The following is a 23,329-nucleotide window of genomic DNA, read 5'->3' on the forward strand; positions in this document are numbered from 1 at the left end:
TATTTCCATTCTAATTAACTTAAATAATTATTATTGAATTAAAATCAATTATAAAGTAATATTGATATTGTTTTTCATGTTGTAAGTAATAAAAATTACATATTTTTCTTCAATAAAATATTATTATCATAAATGCTTCTAGCAGACGTGGATAAAGTATAGTATTTTATTGGCTTATAATATCTATTTATTATTAACATGGATATTTTACAGCACATCCCGTAGGGGAGTATGGTAAAATTCACTCTTGTGAATAATAAAATAATATAGTCTATATTCGAGAATAGCAATATTAAATGAATACGATCTTACAAATAAATATTGGTCGAAGAAAAGTTCTTCACTACTGTGTGCTACAATTTAATCAAGATATCCTTAGTAAATTATATTATCCCAGCCCAACTCTGTCAGACCTCGATGATTACAATTCATTGCTCCTGAATATCAAGATTGTAAAACCCTCAAACAGTGATAATTTTCACATTAATATTAACTTATTATACTCAATACTAACAAGCTTTGAAGAATCTGTGGCTATATATATACTGCTGCTTTCAAGTCAGAGGATGGTGTAGAATGGGATTTTTATATTCCCTCCAAAAATATTAAGTATTCCTACAAACTAGATAACTTATTTTCTATATTTAGTGCTTAAGCTATTGCAATCTACAAAGCTTTGACGTATGTAAGTCACTCTACAATTGATTCTGCAATAATTATATCGGACTCCCTGTCTGTTTTAAATTCCTTGGTTTTGACTAAGTACCCAAGTTACTCCTCCAATGATATCATATATGCAATCAAAAAACGCTTTTTGGAACTACATAAAGTTAATAAAAAGATTAATTTTGTTTGGGTTAAAGCACATATCGGTCTTGAACATAATGAGCATGTTGATATGCTGGCGAAAAAAAGTGTAAAAAATGGTTTGCCTAAAAAACATCCTGTAAGTTTTTGTAATGTAGTCTCTTATATTAAAATGAAATATGTACCTCACAATTTGGAATAAATGTTGGTCACATCATACTTATACCAACCCTTCTAGGTACTGTAGTATACAGAAGAAAATACCGAATAGAACGTGGTTCCAGCCATATGATTATTCAAGGAAATACATCACAACTATAACACGTCTTCGTTTTGGTCACGCCTGTTATCCCACACACCTGCATAAAATTCTTGTTCTCAAAAATGATCGATGTCCAAATTGTGATAAAAAAGGTGATTTAGATCAAATTTTTTATAAATTCCAAAAATATAAGAATAAAACAGATCGATTTATTCAGCAGCTACATAGACGTAAGATACCAGCTCCGTTTAATATCCTTAGTATCTTAGCCAATGGACAAGAGAGTATGTATTGGTGATGTTTCTGTCAAGTACCAAAATAGTTTTGTAGTGTCAAGTATTAAAAGTATATGTGTGTATATGTGTACTATGTATGTATATAGAGAAAATGTGGTGAACAACTTGGGCAGTCCATAGCAAGGCAGCTTTCGAATTGATTAGGGAGCCGCGGAAGATAAAAACAAAGAGAAAACTTGCTATGGAACTTTGAGAACCGCACCGGCTTGTTTATTATTTTTTTATATTATTGTTATTATTATTAAATTTTTGTAGATCCTTTTTGAACACACCTATGATGTTGAAAGAAGGCTATAATTAGCTCACCTTAGCTTAGTACTATCTTTTTATTTCAGTACTTAAATTACGTCTCAACAGCTATTGAATTAATTTTTCTTTGTTATTGATGTTTGATGGACTTACGGTCTTTAAATATTTATTCTTCTTGATATAGTAGTCATGTTGTGACTGTCTGATTGACATAAATTAAATTCTATTAAAAAAAATAGCCGTCATCGCAAGTTCATTAAATAATATACTATTGTTTAAAAACATCTTTCCTCATCTTCATCTTCTTTTTCTCCTTCTTCACCTTGTTCTCTTTCCTATCTTATCTAACGACGTAGGAGAATTAACGACGATTTAATTAATTATTATTAAACATTAATTTCTAGCAACACTTTTTACTGGAGTCATTACCTGTTTCCTAAACAAATACCTCTGTAGTAATAAAAAATATAAACATTTAATTAACAAGAAAAATAAAATAATCGTTTTCGTTTTGATTCAATTCGAGTCTCTTGCCATCCTCTGACACAGTGTTTCTGGGTCTCTACCCTTTGTGGAAGAGGCTATTGCAAGTAGACTGAATTGAATCAACTCGAGACGAAGAAGAACTGCATCTATTAAAATTTAATTTAATTTTAAATTTAATTAACACATTGTGAAAACATTTCTAAAGATCGTGCAGTCTACTCTAGAAATAACTTAATTTGTTGAAAATATAGTTTAGTCTTATATTGATCATTATTAATGTAAATAGTATATACATATTGATAAATTATTAATAATGTATATACTATACATCACTATGATTTCTGCCTCTAACACAATATACATAACATCAAAGATAGATATGAGATGGATGCTTGAAGTAGATAGAATAATTATCAGGCAAAAACTAAAATTTAAATATTTAAGTATACTTATATTAAATTTTGGAAATATTGGTAAAATGTAAAACTATACTCCTTCTTCTTCTTCCTTAACTTTTCCCATTTTAGGTGTCTCTGATCCTTACTCATCTTCTCACCTAAACCTTTATTTCCTAAGTCTTCTATCACACAGTCCTTCCATCTTCTTCACGGTTTTTCCCTATGTCTCCTTCTATCAACTTCGAACAGCACTATACTTCTTCCGACATAATTTTTAATTCTACGTCTAACGTGACTAAACCATTGCAGCCTTTGTTCTTGAATTTTCTTTGAGACTTTAGCCACCCCGTCACTTTTCCCACCAAGTCGTTCCTGATCCTGTCCCTTCTAGACGGATCCAGCATCGACCGTATCATTTTTATTTCAGCTACCTCCATCTTCTTTTCATGAATATTCTTTATAGGTCACACTTCACCGCCAGGTCTCACCTCACTCATCATCATTCTCTTTGCCTTATCCCTATGCGGGGTCGGCTTCCCTAATTGCATTTCTCCACACAATTCTATCTTGGGTCATATCAATGTTAATCCCCTTTACCAACATGTCCTGCCTTATCGTCTCCCCAGGTCTTCTTTGGTCTTCCTCTCCTACTCCTTCCAGGAATCTGCACTTCAGCTATTCTTCGTATTGGGTGATTAACGTCTCGACGTTGAACATGACCAAATCATCTTAACCTATGCTCTCTCATTTTGGCATCAATTCGTGCCACACCTAGGCTTGCCCTAATATACTCATTTCTAATTTTATCCTTCTTTGTCACTCCACTCATCCATTTAAGCATTCTCATTTCCACCACATGCATTCGTTGTTCCTCTTTCTTTTTTAATGCCCAACATTCAGTTCCCTACATTATAGCCGGTCTTATGGCTGTTTTATAGAATTTTCCCTTCAGCTTCATTGGAATTTTTCTGTCACACAACACACCACTCGCTTCTTTACACTTTCCACTTCGCCCTAACTCTACTGCATGCATCTCCATCCATTTCTCCATTACTCTGTAACATCGATCCCAGGTACTTAAAACTATTGCTTTTTTACAATCAGTTCACCATTTTATCGCATCGGTTCAAAGATACCATTTTATTTGTAGTAACTCCATCTTTAAATGAACCTCACTCTTGTACATATAACTTTCCTTTCAGTCCTTCCCCTTTTGATTAGAGGATACTCCGCTCCTTCTCGTCCAGTTAAACTAATCAGGCTGCATCCTATGGGCAATTTCTCGACCTAGTTTCCCACTTTCCGTTTTGTAGGAGTCGGGGTAATTAATTTCTTTAACTCGTCCTAGCTTTTCTCTAAGCCATTCTATGTCCCCAACCCCAACCATTCCTGTTCTTTCCAACCACGTATACTACAGTTTTTCACCTGCTAAATTTAAGTGCTACATCTTCAACAGCCCTTCTCCAATTCTACAACTTCGACTCCAACATTTCTTTGCTCCCTTTTGCTAACACGATATCATCAGCAAAGAGCATTGACTAAAGAGCCTCCAAATAATTTTCAAGTTCATTCTGAATTTTGTGTCTAATAATTTAAATTATCATTTTATGATTTTTAAAATATATTTAAAACAAAGTAAGTTGTCTACAAACTCACACTAGAGAAAAAAGCACGATTGGTTCAACACTCACATCTGACCACTTACTCCTCCTTTACCACTTCCTTAACGGGAGAATCAGCAGGAGAGGTTTTCATGATTTCTTCCATTTTCTTCTCGAGTTTGCTTACGTTATCACCTAACATATCGTCCATACTTTCTTCGAGGTCGTCGATTAATTCTATTCCATTTTCGTGAATTTCTGCAGCTTTCTCACTTATATCTTCTCCTAGAACAAATATTAATTTGAAATAAACTACAGAATTAAAATATTTTTTTAATAAAGTAAAAATGATGTGGAACAAATAGATTAACTAAACTGAATCCGTATAAAAACATCACTTTAAGGCATCATAGGTCATGGCATATGGATCTAGGACAATTTCCCGAAAACAGTTTCCCGAAAGACAAATCCCCGAAAGCAATTCCCCGAATGGACAATTCCCCGAATGTACAATTCGCCGAATGGACATTTGCCCGAATTATCAATTCCCCAAATGGACAATTGAATAGAATGATTGACCCGAATAGAAAAATATTCTTAAATAGTTATTGCTTTATATGTATTTCCTATATACTAATACGGTAACTTACGTGGTATTTAAATAGTTATTACTGCTTAGATTGTGTTCGGTCTAGCTATGTCCTTAATTAATCTATTATAATCTATTTTTTATTCCATGTTTCCTTCATACTTGTACCGCTGGCCTGTTTAGAACTTGGAATAAACTTCCAAAGTATGATAAGTGCTATAAGACAAGAATATCCCGACTCAAGACATCGTGGGTGCTTTTTCAATTTCACTTTGGAAGAATTCAGTCAGACGGTTTAAAAAGGAGATATGAAACTGATTCAGATTTTGCTTTAAAGCTCCAATTATTGGAGCAGAGCTTACATGAACTTCAAATTGAACAGTATATAGGAGGCTTGGAAGGCCCTCTTACACGTAAAAAATACAGAGATTGTGCAGAGCGGATTGCAAATCTGGTAAACAATTACGACCCTGCGAACATAATATGTAATGGAATAGCACATAATTTATCGTAATAGTATATAGGAAATAGGTACATATAAAGATCATGTGCATTAATAAATTTTAAAAAATCATTAAAAATTAAAAAAAACTCGAAAAAAAAAATTCAAAAAAATTAAAAATTAAAAAAAATTAACAAAAAATAAAATAAACTGTAAAAATAATTCAAAAAAATAAAAAAATACCAAATAAATGACAAATTGGATGTTTATTCCAAGTTCTAAACATGTCAGCGGTACGCTGCCAGTCCCAAGCCTGAGTAAAGCGTGAAGGGAACATGGAATAAAAAATATATATTATTATAATAATAAATCAATTAATGAGATAGCTAGGTCGAACACAATCTAAGCAGTAATAACTTATATAAAGCAATAATTATTTAAATATACTTTTCGGTCAATTCTCTTTTAGGGCAATTGTTTATCTGCCAATTGTCTATTCGGGCAATTGTCCATTCGGGGAATTGTCCATTCGGGGAATTGATTTCGGGGAATTGTCTTTCGGGAAACTGTTTTCGGGCAATTGTCCGGGACTCATGGCATATCTTATCCATTCTTTTACTTTTTATGAATCGTACTATGGCAAAGTCCCTAATCATATTAATATATTAGTAGTTCCTTCACATTTATTATCGTCTGCATTCGGCAGTTCCCGATAGAAAGGGTTGATAAATACAAATACCTAGGAACCTGGGAACCTTCAGACAATACTGATCAAACAACAGAAATAAGGACCGGGATCGAAATAGTAAGAAATGCGTTTGTAAAAATGAAAACAATTACAGTCGAACCCGCTTATTAGAGTACCGCTTATACGAATATCCCGGTTTATGGAATATAAATTCGAGGTCCCGAAACGTTTCCATTTACCCTTTAACAAATTTATCCGTTTATTGGAATATGGTTTAGTAACCTAATATCGCTTTTTAGAATAATTTTTTCAGGACAGCAAATAAATTTTTACGTACAATTTCCTAAAAATTTTAAATTTGTCTGATATAATGGTTTGTCGGTAAGAGCTTCGAAAGCCTGCTATTTTGTATATGATTATGGTTTGTCAGGTACCTAATAAACACTTCATTACTGTGTTATGAGTAAACGCTCCTTTCCCACAGAAAATTTAATCGTATGCCGACAAGGTCATAAAATAATTTCATTTGTCTACAAATTTATTTCTATAGGTACAGCTGGTTCCTAAAAAACTGATACGACTCTTAGTAAGATTTGATTATTTTGAGCAGTGTATGATTGATCTGACATTATATTATATTTATTATGGCAGACAAATAATAAAATAAACAAACAAACCAGATACATGTAAAAAGATAGACTTGGCTAGGGTATGCCACTCAATGCATCGGGGTGTAACGTCGACATAGGATTGAGTGGTCTAGCCATCTTTGTCAGTCACATGCGCGGGCTCGTTTGGTTAAAAGAGATAGATAGACCACCGATCGACTGTTTCCATGCTGTTACGTTACGCTTTTTTGGTGAGTATGCCGAGTCTACGCTTAATATGTCAATGAAACAAACAGCCATTTTTTGACGTTGAACAGAATAAGTTATGTGACAAACTTTAAGATTTGGCAGTGACAGTGACAGAATGTAAATAATAATTATTTATCCTTCAAATACGCTGCTCAATTTTCTACAAAATACGCTTTAAGAGTCGTATCAGTTTTTTTGGAACCAGCTGTACATTGCCACACACTTGGCTGTTTGTAGAAACAGCATTTTTCTATAAGATTATTTATTACCAATAGTTGATAGTTAAAGTCTTTTCTAAAACCTAATTCCAATTTATTGTCTAATCGTTTCGTAATTATTTTTGTAAATAGATTATAAATTTTTATTCACATAAAAAGACCTAAAACCATATATGCATATACATATTAACATAGTATGTACTATTATAACGTATATTCGGTACACTTATTTCAGCTAGCCACCAATGATCGGTTATTAGAATATCCCGCTTATAAGAATATTTTTGCTTGGCACGAAGGCTATTCTAATAAGCGGGTTCGACTGTATCTGCAACAAAGACATTAGATTAGAACTGAGAGTAAGAGCCTTGAGATGCAATATGGACTTGAAAACTGGACATTGAAACAAGAAGACATAATAAGCTTCAGTCATTTGAAATGAGGTGTTACAGAAAGATGCTTAGAATACCATGGACACAGAAGACAACGAACACGCAAGTATTGTGAGAAATGAGCAAAGATCTGTGACACAATAAGGAGACAGCGATACCAAATGCTAAGGCGACGTTCATACTCGGGCGATAGACGATAAGCGACGTTTATCGTTACGATATATTGCTAGTTAGGTTCATACAGAACGGACAATAAATCGCCGCGACCATGCGATGATGATGGAAGCACAATTATTCATTCCAGTTAAAATTATGAGCTCAAGTGAGCAAGACGTTGTAGTGACTTATTGGTTTAGGCGTAGAATGAAAAGAAAAAGAAAATACTGCGTACATAATACTGGGTTGTCAAATAAACATGTTTTTCGGTTTTCTGGCAGCAGTAAAATATATTTTGAATTAAATAAATTACCTACATTCTAAGAACGGTGTATACATACATTGCCTAAGAACGGTGTATACATACATACCTACATTCTATTTTTGTTAATTAATTTATTTAAACAAAATTTCTTTTGGATACCCTGTACAAATAATTAGATTAATATTTATATTACTGACACCCTAGTCTTATTTGAAGAATCATCTATTATGTCATCACGCCCATATGGATGACGTCACTCGTATGATAATATGCCAAAATATCATAATTTAAAAATAAAAATTGACCTCTTTCGGGATTTTTCCTTAAGTCGCCGGTTTACAAAGTAACTAATTTATTCAAAACATTTGCACCATACTGTATAAATATTTACACTAGGAGTTAACAATCTGCAGCTTGAAATATCATTATTGTATGCAACAAATCGCGAGGGCGACCGACACGCAGCACTTCGAACGATATATCACTTGCGATATGTTGTCCAATCGCGCGTAGGGGAGCCCAAGCGGGGATTTTTGCAGTTACTCGAGCGCGTCAGATTATAATATGGGGAGAAACGTGGTACCCTGCAGATGTACATCTGCCATATATTGGCTCTTAACACAGGGGAGTTCGTTTAAGGGGGCCCGAAAAAAAAATCTATCCTTAAAAATACTCGAAATTGTCAGATTAAGATAAGGTAAGTTAAATACATGCAAAACAGTGTATATTTAAAAAATCTGACGATTTGAGCGTGGCGTAAGGGAATTGGTGAGTCACAAAATTTCACAAGATAAAGGCGAATATTTCGCGAAATGAACGTCAGATCGAAAAACTAAAAACTACACGTTCAATATTTTTCAAAAATCTATCGATAGATACCAAACACGACCCCTCACAGAGAGGGGTGGGGGGTAAATTTTAAATTTTAAATACAAATCCCGCGATATTTAGCAAAATAAACATCAGATCGAAAAACTGCAAAATACACTTATTTAATATTTTTGAAAAATATATCGAATGGTACCAAACGCGACCCCCCACGGAGGTGGGGTGGGGGGTTACTTTAAAATCTTAAATGGGAGCCCCCATTTTTTATTGCAGATTTGAATTCTCTGCATAAAAATAAGCAACTTTTATTCGAAACATTTTTTCGAATTATGGATAGATGGCGCTATATTCGGAAAAAACGATTCATGGAAATGGAAAATTAAATTAAAAAATGGCAAGCGCCCGCTAAAATGGAAAATTTTACTTAACTTTTTTTGGTTTTAGGACCTAATAATTACAACCCAATAGGTCCCCAAAGCGCTCGAGTGACTGCACATTTAGCATACTTTGCTCCCCTACCATTAGATTTTAAGTATTTGGTTGTGCGTATCGCCTATCGTTTACGATATATCGCTTATCTCTTATCGCCCGAGTATGCACGCCGCCTAAGACTTTTATACAGGGAAAGATAAGAGGAGGAAGGAGTATAGGAAGAAGGAGAGTGTCATGGTTGAAGAATTTAAGGGACTGGTTTAAATATAGTTCTATGGAACTCTTCAGAGCATTGGTAGATAGAGTAAAGATAGTAATAATGATATCCAACCTCCGATTGGGAGATGGTACTTAAAGAGGAAGATTCTGAAGGCGCTCAAACATTATGGTATTGTTTCAGATTTTTACATCTTGAAAATTACCAGAAGAAAGAGAAATGTTGTATCGAATATTACCAAGAACGTTGAGAAAATAGATAGGAATATAACGAATCTATATGCAATAAAAAAGGAAAATCTCCGATCGAGATCTGTACTAGAAATGAGATGAGAATTGATAACATGTTATCTCCACAATAAGATTAACAACCAAAGAAATAATAAGTAAATTAAATGAAATTAGAACACTAGCAGAAGAGAAGCAAGGTTTCAGGTCGGGAAGATCATGCTCCGACACTGTATTTATAATCAGGTAAGTACAAGAGAAATTATTAGAATACTTACAACAAATATGTATATTTGTTTCGTGGACCTTAAGAAGGCATTTGAGAGAATTAAATTAAAGAAAGTTATCCACTTACTGTACGCAAGAGAGATAGCTCTAGAAATAAACAAAACGATCGAAAATATTTACCAGAACAGCACAATAAAACTAAAAGTAAAAGAAGAACTAACGGACCCGATCGAATCTAGCAATGGGTGAATCCAAACGAAAAATGCAGATATATCCATATTTACGAATGGCACAATGCTTATAGCACAATAGGGAGAGAAAATTGAAGTTCAACTGTGAGAAATGAAACTCCAAAGCACAGAAATACAATCTTAATGTAAATAAAGAAACACACAGATAATGAAAATAATGAGAATAGAGGAGACGGAAGATTCAATAGACGCAGAGATAACTCATCAAATATTAATAAATACAAGCACTTACACATATTCCGAAACAGTAATATATAACAATAGAAGCATAGGGGATGATTTTAACAACAGATATAGATGGAAAAAAAGGTATAAAAGACGAAAAAAGACAATAAAAAGAGAAAAAGCAAAAAAAGCAAAAAAAAGAGAAAAAAACTAAGAAGATGTAAACGTCCGAGATGTTGAATCGGGTTTATGTCTTAGCGTAGTAAAAAAAAAACAATTAAAAAAAAGAAAAAAAAAAACAAATTAAAAATATAATAAAAAATACAAAAAAATAAATATTTACAAAAAAATATTTACAACGAAAACAGTGTAGTATTTAGATAATAATTGTAAGGTTGTTATGCATTTAGAATTAGAAATACAGAAAAAATCCCTCTAATTGAAAAAAAAAATGTTTATTTTTAAAATAAGAAAATGTCTGGCTAATTGGCTCGGCCAAGGCCGTCAAATTCACACAAAAAAAGATATAGATGGAATTTGAAGTATTGGAAATATGGAAATGTGGATTCATAGACGGATGCTGAAGAGACCTTGGAAAGCAAGAAAAACTAATAAGGAAGTACTAAGAATGGTAAATACAGATAGAAAACTGCTAAAGACTGTTTAACACCAGAAAATGTTTATATGGAACGTATATAGCTAGGGGAAATCGATATAGATTACTACAGTTGATCCTTAAAGGAAAGTAGAGGGCTGATGCAGGAAAATTATTCCATATTGCAGAAGATTGATAACCCTTTTGAAGAAGAAGATATATAGGATTCCTAAATAACAAAGAAATAAATATAAGAATATAATCAACTTACCTACAGATTTCATAGTTTCAAATGCCGGCGACATTTTTGAAGTAAATGCATCTTTCGCACTTTCCGTTTCTGACGCTAATACTGTTTCTGCTTCGGATACCGCTTCAGTTGCAGTGTCAGAAGCGTTGGTTACTAATTCGTCTTTTTTCGTTTCTAAATCTTCTTTTACTTCTGAAGCTGTGGAAGAGGCAAAGGCGAACGTTTCTCCGATTTTTCCAATAACAGTATCGACGCCATGTTCTGCTGTGTTTACTGCGTTGTGCATTGTTTCTTTAACTGTGTCCATCCCGTGGGATAGTCCTTCCTTGGCTGACTCCCCAACATCTGTTGGAAATAGGAAAATGTAATCAGTACTAAATAATAGTTTAAAAGAGATTAAATACTTAATAAAATAAATGAGACATTGAAGAGGCAGTTTAATTCCAATATAGATTAGGTAATATACAATCTATATAATAATGTTCATATGACGACTTACACATTCTTTAATATTAACATTTTTGCTTTTTAATATATCTATATAAAGTTTTTACGTTGACCTTATCAAATGCCTTTTCAAAATCTACAAAATATAGGTAAATGTCCTGATTCATGTCCATGCATGTCTTGGCCAGCACATTCAAGCTTAATAAAGTATCATGCTATTTCTAAAATCAAATTGTGTGTCACTTATTTCCCTGCTGTGTATTATTTATTTTCAAAAATGTTTTAAGTGTGTGACTCATTAATAGTCTAGGGTAATAAAATTTCTTTCATGACACTTCAACAGCCAAGGTACTGAAGCATTTTTTTGACAGGTAATACCTATAAGAACAAATTGTAATTATTTCCTGCGTAGGATCTGGCGGCCATTTTTATTTATAAACAATTTAGTGTCAAAAACGGTCTTTTTTCACTTTTTTTCAAATTAATGGAAAACACTAGGACTTATGGTTCTCTTAGTACAAACATCTTCGAGAAAATGGAAAAATCTTTAAAATGTCGTATTACAAAATTTAATACACTTATTTATTGTTAATATAATTGCGAAAGAAGGTCGAAATTTCAAAAAAAAACTAATTTCGCAATAACTATTTTAAAAATAAATGTAGAGCTTTGAAAATTTTTGTCAAATGAGGGTTCTTTGGTGCTTAATATGTGACAAAAATTTCAAAGCGATTCATTCATTTGTTTAAATCTTTTTTAAATTGTTTATCCCAGAGTACATTTTTTGCAATAACATAAGTCAGAAAAAAATAATGTCAGAACCATTCTACAGATGTCAAATGAAAGAGCATGAGCTAAACTTTCAAACGGGTTTAAAAAAAGTGAAAAAAATGCATTTATAAGTCATAAATAATTGTGCAAAAGTATGTTCAATTTTTCCTTATAAACTTTTTATTTTTTTATATAATAAATTATATAGGTCTGGACCCCGCGTATGAAAAAAAAGTTGATTAATAGCGAGCTGAAAATTTGTTAATAGCTTAAGGGTGTCTAGTCGGATAAACTTTGATATATGGGAACACTGGAACAGGGCAGTTTTAATTGTGGAACAGATTAAAAATTTGGAAATGGTCAGACCACGAAAACGGCACATTTATTTTGTCTGACAGAATAGACTTAAACTCTCCGAACAGAGATTAAGCTCTCATGCAAAAATCAGACTGCTATTTATCACCTGTCATAATTCCTGTCATTTGACATATTCTACATGTTTCACTCATTAAAACGCCCATTTGGTGATAAATAACAATCTGATTTTTTCATGAGAGTTTAATCTCTGTTCGGAGAGTTTAAGTCTGTTCTGTCGGACAAAATAAATGTGCCGTTTTCGTGGTGTGACCATTCCAAACTTTTAACCTGTTCCACAATTAAAACTGCCCCTGTTCCAGTGTTCCCATATATCAAAGTTTATCCGACTAGACACCCTTAAGCTATTAACAAATTTTCAGCTTGCTATTAATCAACTTTTTTTTTCATACGCGGGATCCAGACCTAATATATATTTATTACAATTTTTCATTAATTATCATAATATACATAACATAACTTGGTAGTTGTTCACCTAAAAAACGGTAAAAAATAGATTTTTTTGAAAAAAGTTATTCAAAAAGTTTATTAGGACAAGTTGACGATACTTTTGCATAATTATCTATTACTAATAAATTCATTTTTTATTCACTTTTTTAAACCAATTTGAAAGTTTAGCTGATGCTCTTTCATTTGACATCTGTAGAATAATTCTGACATTATTTTTTCTTACTTATGTTATTGCAAAAAAGTACTTTGGGATAATCAATTTGAATAAAACTTAAACAATTAAATAAATATCTTTGAAATTTTTGTCATATATTAAGCACCAAAGAACCCTCATTTGACAAAAATTTCAAAGCTGTACACTTATTTTTACAATAGTTATTGCTAAATAAGTTTTTTTGAAATTTCGTCCTTTTTTCGCAATTATATTAACAATAAATCAATGTATTAAACTTTGTAATATTCCATTTTAAAGCTTTTTCCACTCTCTCTAAGATGTATGTACTAAGAAAGCCATAAGTATTATTGTTTTCCATTGATTTGAAAAGAAAATGGAAAAAAAGGCCGTTTTTTGAAACTAAATTGTTTATAAAAAAAATTACCGCCAGATCCTACGCAGGAAATAGTTACAATTTGTTCTTATAGGTATTACCTGTCGAAAAAACGCTTCAGTACCCTGGTTGTTAAAGTGTCAACAACAGGGTATATTTTTGTCTTATTACCCTGGCCTATGAAGCTATTGTTCTGTGATAAAATATAAGCAGGTTGTTGTACTTGAGTTTTTGAGAATGGCTACAATGGTCGATTGCAACCAATGGATGGGGATTGTGGCAGTCTCATGTATTAGATTAAAGAGTTCAACCATTACATCAAAACATTTTCTTCAATAAGTTTTAAGAATTCGATGGGCAGATCATCTGATCCAGTAGCTTTGCCCTTTCTTATGCTTTTGATAGACAACTTCTTCTCATAATATTGTTGGTCCGGTATCCTCTTATATTTTGAATGACAATTCTTCTCTTTCATCATTAAATAGTTGATGGACCTAATTGACCCAGTGACATAATCTCTCTTTTACATCAGTAACAATATCCCCTTTATCATTTTTAAGGATATTCGCTCTTGTGCTGTTTTTAGAACAAGTCATTGTTTTTTTCATTTTTTTTGTGTAAATGAAAGCTACCATACCTATCTAGATCTTGTATGTCATTGCATCTCTCGGACAGCCAACTCTCTTTTGACTCACGAATTTTCTTTCTGATATTTCTCTGAATTTCTTTGTATTTGTATTCAGCATGTCCTTTGCTTTATGTTTTCTTCGTTCTTCTATAAGTTCAAGTATTTCTACTGTCATCCAAGGTTCTCTTTTTTCTTCAAGTGGTTTGAGACTTTATTTTCCAACTAACACAAGGACATGTTGAAGTTTCTCCCATCTTTGGTCAAAGGTTAGAGTCTCCGCATTATCTTCTTTTACTTTTCTTAAGTTATCGTTTATTTTAAATTTAGTTTCCATGTGTTGTTTTGTTTCAGACGCATTGTATACCTTGCCACAATTGCCAAGTGGGGGATTACTTATACCGGTAATAGTTCGATGAATTTAAAATGCCTAGTATCCAAGAATAGACTGATCCAGGATCATTTTACTTTACGGTCTATCTTGGTACTGATGTTTCTGATGTTGCTGCTGCCCGACACCAGAGAAGGATATACTAGGGATGGGAAGAACCTACTAGTCCAGTCGGGTTAGACGAATAACAGGCCTAACCTTGCATTAGGAGCTGTCCCAAATTTTATTTTTCTAATCTTTAGGGAGGGTCAATATTAGTATAAATTTAAAATCTCGACTGAATTCCACTGTTGCGTTAGCCGCCATCTTGATTTTAAACGAGAATTGTTCTTGCTCAATATCTCCGCCATTTTTAATTTCTTGGCAAAAAGTGTAGAAACTGAAATTGTTGAAAATGCGATTTTCTATAATTTAATTAATTATAATTTTTTTCGTGCGGTCGATATTTTCCGAGTTATGAGGGGAAAATAGTGAGAGTTGGAGCATAATTATTGAATTATTTAATTATCTCGTTTATTATTAGTTTTAAAATAAATACGTACCTATATAAAAATGAAGAGAATTAAATTCTACACAATTTTGATCTGTTTCATTTTTTTGATAAAATTAATATTTAAGGTAGTACGTATGCGGTAATGGCGCGAGCGTAAGACCGGATTGATTTTATAGCAATTGTTTTTGTTCGATATCTATGCCATTTTCAACTAAAATTGTTTAGCATAAAATTTCCTACAATTTCTTTTTAACAGTTTTTTTTCATGCGGTTGATATTTTCTGAGTTACATGGGAAAATAGTAAAAAGTGGTGGGGGAAGCATAATTATTGAATTGAATTTTGTTTCCGAGCTGCCCCAAATTTTATAATTCTATCCTTTAGCAGAGATCAATAGTAGTGTAAATTTAAAATCTCGACTGAATTCCGCGGTTGCATTAGCCGCCATATTGATTTTAAATGAGAACTGTTGTTGCTTAATATCTCCACCATTTTCAAATTTTCAACCTAAATGGTGGGAAAGAAAATTGTTGGAAATGCAATTTCCTACAATTTCTTTGGCACAATTTTTTTACACGATCAATATTCTCCGAGTTAAGGGGGAAAATAATGGAAGCGGAGGGGAAGAATAATTATTGGATTGTCTCATTTATTATTAACTTTACGACATAATTGTACATAAACAAAAATAAAGAGAATTATATTTTATACAATTTTTGAAACTTCCAATAAAACATCAACCAAACTAAGTATATAAAAGACATAAAAAGACATTATGTGCATTAAGTTCACTTAATTTTATTAACTAGCGGGTTTGATTGGTTGAATTTGTCTGTCAATATTTTAAGTTTTATGTCAGCTAATATATCGTGATGTTTCAACAATTATTTTTTTTAATTTTGGACCCTGTTGGAGGGAATTTTCCCATTCCCCCCCTTGTAGACCCGCCACTGGTTCTCTCGAAAAATTGTAGTAAATCGTAATTGCAACAATTTCAATTCTTACACTTTTTGTAGAAAAATTGAAAATGGCGGAGATATTGAACAAAATCAATTGCTACAAAATCAATCCGGTCTTACGCTCGCACTTCTACCACATACGTACTACCTTAAATATTGATTTTATCAAAAAAATGTACGACATCAAAATTGTACAAAATTTAATTCTCTTCATTTTGTGTAGATATATATTTGTTGTAAAATTAATAGTAAACGAGATAATTCAATAATTCAATAATTCAACTGAAACTATTTTCCCCTCATAACTCGGAAAATATCGACCGCACGAAAAAAATTATAATAAATGAAACTATAGAAAATCGTATTTTCAACAATTTCAGTTTCTACACTTTTTGTCAAAAAATTGAAAATGGCGGAGATATTGAGCAAAAACGGTTCTCGTTTAAAATCAAGATGGCGGCTAACGCAACGGCGGAATTCAGTCGAGATTTTAAATTTATACTAATCTTGACCCTCCCTAAAGATAAGAAAAATAAAATTTGGGGCAGCTCCTAATGCAAGGTCAAATGCTATCCCGACTGGGCTATACCGGTTATAACCTGAAACCGGTTTTTTCCTCGGCAATAATCGGTTTTTCCGGTTGTTTTTTTGACCCGGTTATAACCGGTTTTTCTTTTTAAAGTAATAACTGGTGAAAAACCGGATAAGTGGAAAAAATACTGTATTCAGAGAAAAAATGGGAAAATTTTTCGCTCTCCGCGCGTAAATGAAAATTTTTCAGCTGACTGAAACCGATTTCACAACACTGATGACTGATTTCTATACTGATATGGACTGATATCAATTCAAATGGAGTATCGCAAACTAAAGCGCAATGTAAATGCAACCTATTGGGTATTGGCTTTTGACCGGTTATAACCGCCAGGTTAAACCGTAGGTAGAAAAAACCGGTATAACGGAAAACCGGTGTTTTGTCAATAACCACCATCCCTAGGATATACATAGGAATTTAAGCTTTGGTTATTAGGTGGGAGAATGGGCTTTGCACATAATTTCTACCGGGTAGATAGGTATATCTCACGTGGGCAGGAACGCATTACTGAAGTAGATCTAACTTCTACTGGGAATATAAAAGAGTATCTACCAGTTACCACTTCTACCTGCTCTACCACTAGGTATTATAAGAATAATAGTAAATCTTTATTTTTATTATAACGCTAAAGTAAAAGTACACAAAAAATGGCTTCTTCTTCTTTGGGTGCCGTGTCCGTATTTAGACGTTAACCTTCATCATGTTAAGAAGTTCTTGAAACCTTTTCCTATACGCTGCTCTGCGAAATAATTCTTCTACTGTGATTGAACTAGATGGTAATTAGGTCCTCTAATTATTACGGCCGAAGTATTCTGTTTTCTCCTTTTATGTGTATGAGCAGACGTTCTGGATTCATCACTTGAACATCTTCATTGGAAGTGTGCGAAACCTACGATATATTATTAAGGATTCGTCGATAGCACCACAATTTGTATGCGCTAATCTATTTAGCATTGTGGTTTTTAATGTTCATGTCTCACAACCATACAATAGGATATACCACACATAACATTTCAGGATCTTCTTGCGAATCTTCATCGACAGGTTTCTGTTACACAAAACCGGTTTTCAGATTATAAAAGCCTTACCTGATATTTCGATCCTGATTACATTTAAGGTGATACAGTAGCGATCAACAGGTAGCGAAAACGCGTTCCAAAATTGCGGCTGTAATTTTGAATATTTTTTCGAGATATTTGGCACACGTATTCGTAATATAATAAAGAATGGCGGTACAGAGCCCAATTTCAAAAATATATTAATATGTGGAAATTACTCTGTAATTAAGTACAATATTAAAAAACGAGCCTGTACCGCCATTAAGAAGAACAAAAAAATACACTTTCTTGAAATAAACTTTTTTATCCGATACCTAGATTTTGTGTCATTTTGGAACTACTAAAATTTTTTATTTCATTAGTAGTTCCAAAATGACACAAAATCTAGGCATCGGATAAAAAAGTTTATTTGAAGAAAGTGTATTTTTTTGTTCTTCTTAATGGCGGTACAGGCTCGTTTTTTTAATATTGTATTTAATTACAGAGTAATTTCCACATATTAATACATTTTTCAAATTGGGCTCTGTACCGCCATTCTTTATTATATTACGAATACGTGTGCCAAATATCTCGAAAAAATATTCAAAATTACAGCCGCAATCTTGGAACGCGTTTTCGCTACCTTTTGATCGCTACTGTTTCCTCTTAATAGCCAAGTCGGGATAGCATTTGACCTTGCATTAGGAGCTGCCCCAAATTTTATTTTTCTAATCTTTAGGGAGGGTCAATATTAGTATAAATTTAAAATCTCGACTGAATTCCGCCGTTGCGTTAGCCGCCATCTTGATTTTAAACGAGAACCGTTTTTGCTCAATATCTCCGCCATTTTCAATTTTTTGACAAAAAGTGTAGAAACTGAAATTGTTGAAAATGCGATTTTCTATAGTTTCATTTATTATAATTTTTTTCGTGCGGTCGATATTTTCCGAGTTATGAGGGGAAAATAGTGACAGTTGTAGCATAATTATTAAATTATTGAATTATCTCGTTTATTATTAGTTTTACAACAAATATATACCTATACAAAAAGGAAGAGAATTAAATTTTGTACAATTTTGATGCCGCACATTTTTTTGATAAAATCAATATTTAAGGTAGTACATATGTGGTAAAAGTGCGAGCGTAAGACCTGATTGATTTTGTAGCAATTGTTTTTGTTCAATATCTCCGCCATTTTCAACTTTTCGACAAAAAGTGTAAGAACTGAAATTGTTGCAATTACGATTTACTACAATTTTTCGAGAGAACCAGTGGCGGGTCTACAAGGGGGGAAATGGGAAAATTCCCCCCAACAGGGTCCAAAATAAAAAAAAATTGTTGAAACATCACGATATATTAGCTGACATAAAACTTAAAATACCGACAGACAAATTCAACCAATCAAACCCGCTAGTTAATAAAAATAAGTGAACTTAATGCATATAATGTCTTTTTATGTCTTTTATATACTTAGTTTGGTTGATGTTTCATTGGAAGTTTCAAAAATTGTATAAAATATAATTCTCTTTATTTTTGTTTATGTACAATTATGTCGTAAAGTTAATAATAAATGAGACAATTCAATAATTGTGCTTCCCCTCCGCTTCCATTATTTTCCCCCTTAACTCGGAGAATATTGATCGTATAAAAACATTGTGCCAAAGAAATTGTAGGAAATTGCATTTCCAACAATTTTCTTTCCTACCATTTAGGTTGAAAAGTTGAAAATGGCGGAGATATTAAGCAACAACAGTTCTCATTTTAAATCAATATGGCGGCTAATGAAACCGCGGAATTCAGTCGAGATTTTAAATTTACACTACTATTGATCTCTGCTAAAGGATATAATTATAAAATTTGGGGTAGCTCGGAAATAAAATTCAATTCAATAAATATGCTTCCCCCACCACTTTTTATTATTTTCCCATGTAACTCGGAAAATATCAACCGCATGAAAAAAATTGTTAAAAAGAAATTGTAGGAAATTTTATTTTGAACAATTTAGTTGAAAATGGCGTAGATATTGAACAAAAACAATTGCTATAAAATCAATCCGGTCTTACGCTCGCGTCATTACCGCATACGTACTACCTTAAATATTAATTTTAGCAAAAAAATTAAAGAGATCAAAATTGTGTAGACCTTAATTCTCTTCATTTTTGTAAAGGTACACATTTGTTGTAAAACTAATAATAAACGAGATAATTCAATAATTTAATAATTATGCTACAACTGTCCCTATTTTCCCCTCATTACTCGGAAAATATCGACCGCACGAAAAAAATTATAATAAATGAAACTACAGAAAATCGCATTTTCAACAATTTCGGTTTCTACACTTTTTGCCATTTTCAAAAAATTGAAAATGGCGGAGATATTGAGCAAAAACGGTTTTTGTTTAAAATCAAGATGGCGGCTAACGCAACGGTGGAATTCAGTCGAGATTTTAAATTTATACTAATATTGACCCTCCCTAAAGATTAGAAAAATAAAATTTGGGGCAGCTCCTAATGCAAGGTTAGGCCTGTTATTCGTCTAACCCGAGTAGACTATTAACTCGTTTAATTTATAATAGTTTTTACCCGTTCTATTTCCTTTCGATTAAGAGAAAGCAGGCATTGATCTATATTAATCATTACAACTGCCATCCACTTTGTCTTTAAAAATATTGATTTTTAGGCCTCTCCGATAACTTGCTTCACTGACTGGATTTACTACTATCTGGAGATCTTGTAAATTTTCTGCAAGAATGGCTATCGTCAGCGTATCTGATATTGTTGATTATTTCTCCACCTAGTCTTACTTCCTCTTGTCTGCCATCTAAAGCCTCCCTAAAGATTTCTTTAGGGTACAGATAAAAAAAAACTCGGTGACAAAACACAACCCTGTCGTACTCCACTGATGGGTAGATTTCAGTACGACTATTTCCAACTTTGATTGAGGCTACTTTATTGTAATATAAGTATTTTGGCAGTCTTATATCATAGTGGTCAAGGGGTTGTATTGCCCGCAAACAATGGAAAATTGTATCGTGTTGTTCTCGGTCGAATGCCTTCTCGAAGTCAATGAAACAAACATAATCGTTCTTTCGAAACTCACAACTTTCTTTCAAGAGAACACGCATACAAAATAGTGCTTCTCTAGTTCCAAAACCATCTCTACTTTCGCACAGAGGGAATATTTGGTTTTGTATAAATCGTAAAAGTACCATAAGTGCGTGACGCATCAAACTGACTAGTCTATAATCGATGCATTTGATGAGCCTGTTTTTCTGCTTTTCTTTGGTAATGTTATAACAGTGACTCCAACCAATCTTTTGCTATTTTAGCTTCGTTGCAAAATTTGTTACAGAAAATACAGGTGATGTTTTCTTTGTCCAAAAGTTTAAGTAGCTCAGCAGAGATTTGATCTGGACCAGGTGCTTTATTGTTTTTGGTTTGCTGTATTGCTTTTCTGACTTTAGATTTCAGTATACCTAACGTCTGTCTAACTGGTTACTACAGGTAGCATGTGTAGCATTTTCTCGAGAAACATTATCAAAAAGGTCACTAATGCATCTCTCCCATTCTTTGCACTCTTGTTCGAAATCACAACTTTTTTCGTCTGCGTTTTTAAGTACGTGAGCCATGTAAACTGTCATGTTTTTTGGTGGTCTTCTATTTCTTTACATGAATTCTCGAACCAGGATTCTTTGGCATGTTTCATGGCTAAAAAGTGATAATTTGTTCAATTTTATCGGCTGTTGACCTAGTCTATCCAATTATTTTAGGTCTATTATTAAATATTATCATCAACCTAAAGTGTAAGTATAAAATATGGCCATAATTAATCAAAAAGGCTTTAATTACATGCCATTTATTACTATTTTTATCAATATCAACCTAAAGCACATTTGACAGGATTTATTATACCCATAAAAAATTGAAATTTTTGCTATCGCACTAAATGATCGTTTTCGCAACAACCACTTGTTTTTCTTTGTTTTCGTAGACTGCTATCTAGTGCTTTCAAAACGAAATATGCAAATTATAGGGGATAAAACATTGTAGTTGATGAATTTAGGAGTTTACTTGCTCGACCGTTTGAATTGATATCAGAGATCTTTTTACATTTAGTAAAAAGGTCAAATGCTATTGACTCAGCTCACAACACGTATATATTTTATACGGGGTGAAGCTAATATTACGTACAGGATTGGTTTAGGAGTGTAAAGTGCAACAGTTATAATTATGCAGGTAATAAATAAACGTTAAATAGAAAATTCAATATTATTATATTCTATTAAAGCTTTATATCCCGTCCACTGCTGGATATAGGCGTCCATCAGTCTCTTCTAATGCTCTATACACTGAGCAGCTTGTGGCCAGTTTTTCGTTACTTTTTTCACCTCATTTGTTCATCTAGTCGATTATCCTTAGCTTCTCTTATAGTTTCTGGGTCTTCAATCCATAATTTGTATTGTCCACTATCTATCTTGTAGTCTCGTTATGCCTTATCCAGTTCCACTTTAGCGTCGTGATTATTTCGACGATAACTTGAACGTCTGATCATTGCCCGTTTTGTTGATTTGTTATGTGGTTTTGAAGGCACGTGCAGCATCGTAGCTTCCATGGTACATTTTGTATCTCTGGGTATATTTGCGGATCTTTGTGTAAGCGTTAAAATCTCTGCCCAATAAATTTGTAGTGGCAAAATACGTTAGTTATACAACTTTTGTTTGAGATACATTAGAATTTAACTTCTTGGAATAATTTTTATTTGGAATATTTGTAAAAATCTACTTATTTTCTCTGCCCTGGATGCATTTGAACATTATGGGCATATTATGCTCTTCTATAACTATTCAAACAAAAATAATATAATAATATCTTTATTTAAAAAAACAACGCATGTATGGTTGGTTGCCTATCTTTACTCAATACATTTATTTGAACCCCGCTGACAATTAGTTTTAAATAACTTTACCTTCACTCCTTATATTATTCATGTTAGCTTAATATGGAATACTTGTAATCCCAGCACACGATGTTTGTTGTTATTATCGTTCTAGCACTAGTCATAACTTTGTTGACTTTTTCATTTCAATCTGTTACATCAATCATCTTTGTGTTGGATCTCAAATAACTACTTATAGATAGGAATATATAAACTACAACCTATACGTTGCCTTCATCATATTTAATAGTTTGGAAAAATTTACTTATTTTCTCTGCACTGGATGCATTTGAACATATATGGTCATATTATCCTTTTCTATAACTATTAAAACAAAAAATAATATCAAAAATAAATAACCATTTTTTCGTTGCAAAACGAAAATACGGCCGAACCATATTCTAGTCCAATCAGAGAGTGCAGCAAGCACCTCTACCGGTTTCGAAACTTATTAGTCTCTCATCAGGAGGCACATATGCTGCTCTCCCTGATCCAACCAAAACAAACCCCAGCGTGCAGTCCCGTATGGCTTGCAAATTGTAGAAGACTCGGAGGTGTAACCAGAGAAGGTTCCCATTGTTTTCATTCTGGTGGGATGTAGAATAGCATTATGTTGTTTTATATGCCATTAGTGAGTGAAAACTTAGTCTTTTTAAAAAATAATATCTTTATTTAAAAAAAAAACCCATGTATGGTTGGTTGCCTATCTTTACTCAATACATTTATTTCAACTCCGCTGACAATTAGTTTTAAATAACTCACCTTCACTTCTTATATTATTCATGTTAGCTTAATATGGAATACTTGT

General features: G+C 32.8%; 1 protein-coding gene across 2 annotated transcripts in view; it reads right to left on the bottom strand.

Moving 5' to 3' along the window:
• The window catches only part of LOC114329064 (uncharacterized), a 141,887-nt gene that overhangs the window by 26,306 nt on the left and 92,252 nt on the right, over positions 1-23,329 (bottom strand). For both annotated transcript variants that reach the window (XM_028278080.2, XM_028278079.2), the window contains 2 exons: positions 10,921-11,244; positions 4,190-4,384 (listed from right to left, as the gene is read on the bottom strand). In XM_028278080.2, the coding sequence (XP_028133881.1) occupies positions 4,200-4,384; positions 10,921-11,244 (509 nt within the window). In that variant the 3' untranslated portion in view covers positions 4,190-4,199. The remainder of the gene's footprint in view (positions 1-4,189; positions 4,385-10,920; positions 11,245-23,329) is intronic.

Source organism: Diabrotica virgifera, chromosome 7 (assembly GCF_917563875.1).
Source record: "Diabrotica virgifera virgifera chromosome 7, PGI_DIABVI_V3a".
NCBI classification, from domain to species: domain Eukaryota; kingdom Metazoa; phylum Arthropoda; class Insecta; order Coleoptera; family Chrysomelidae; genus Diabrotica; species Diabrotica virgifera.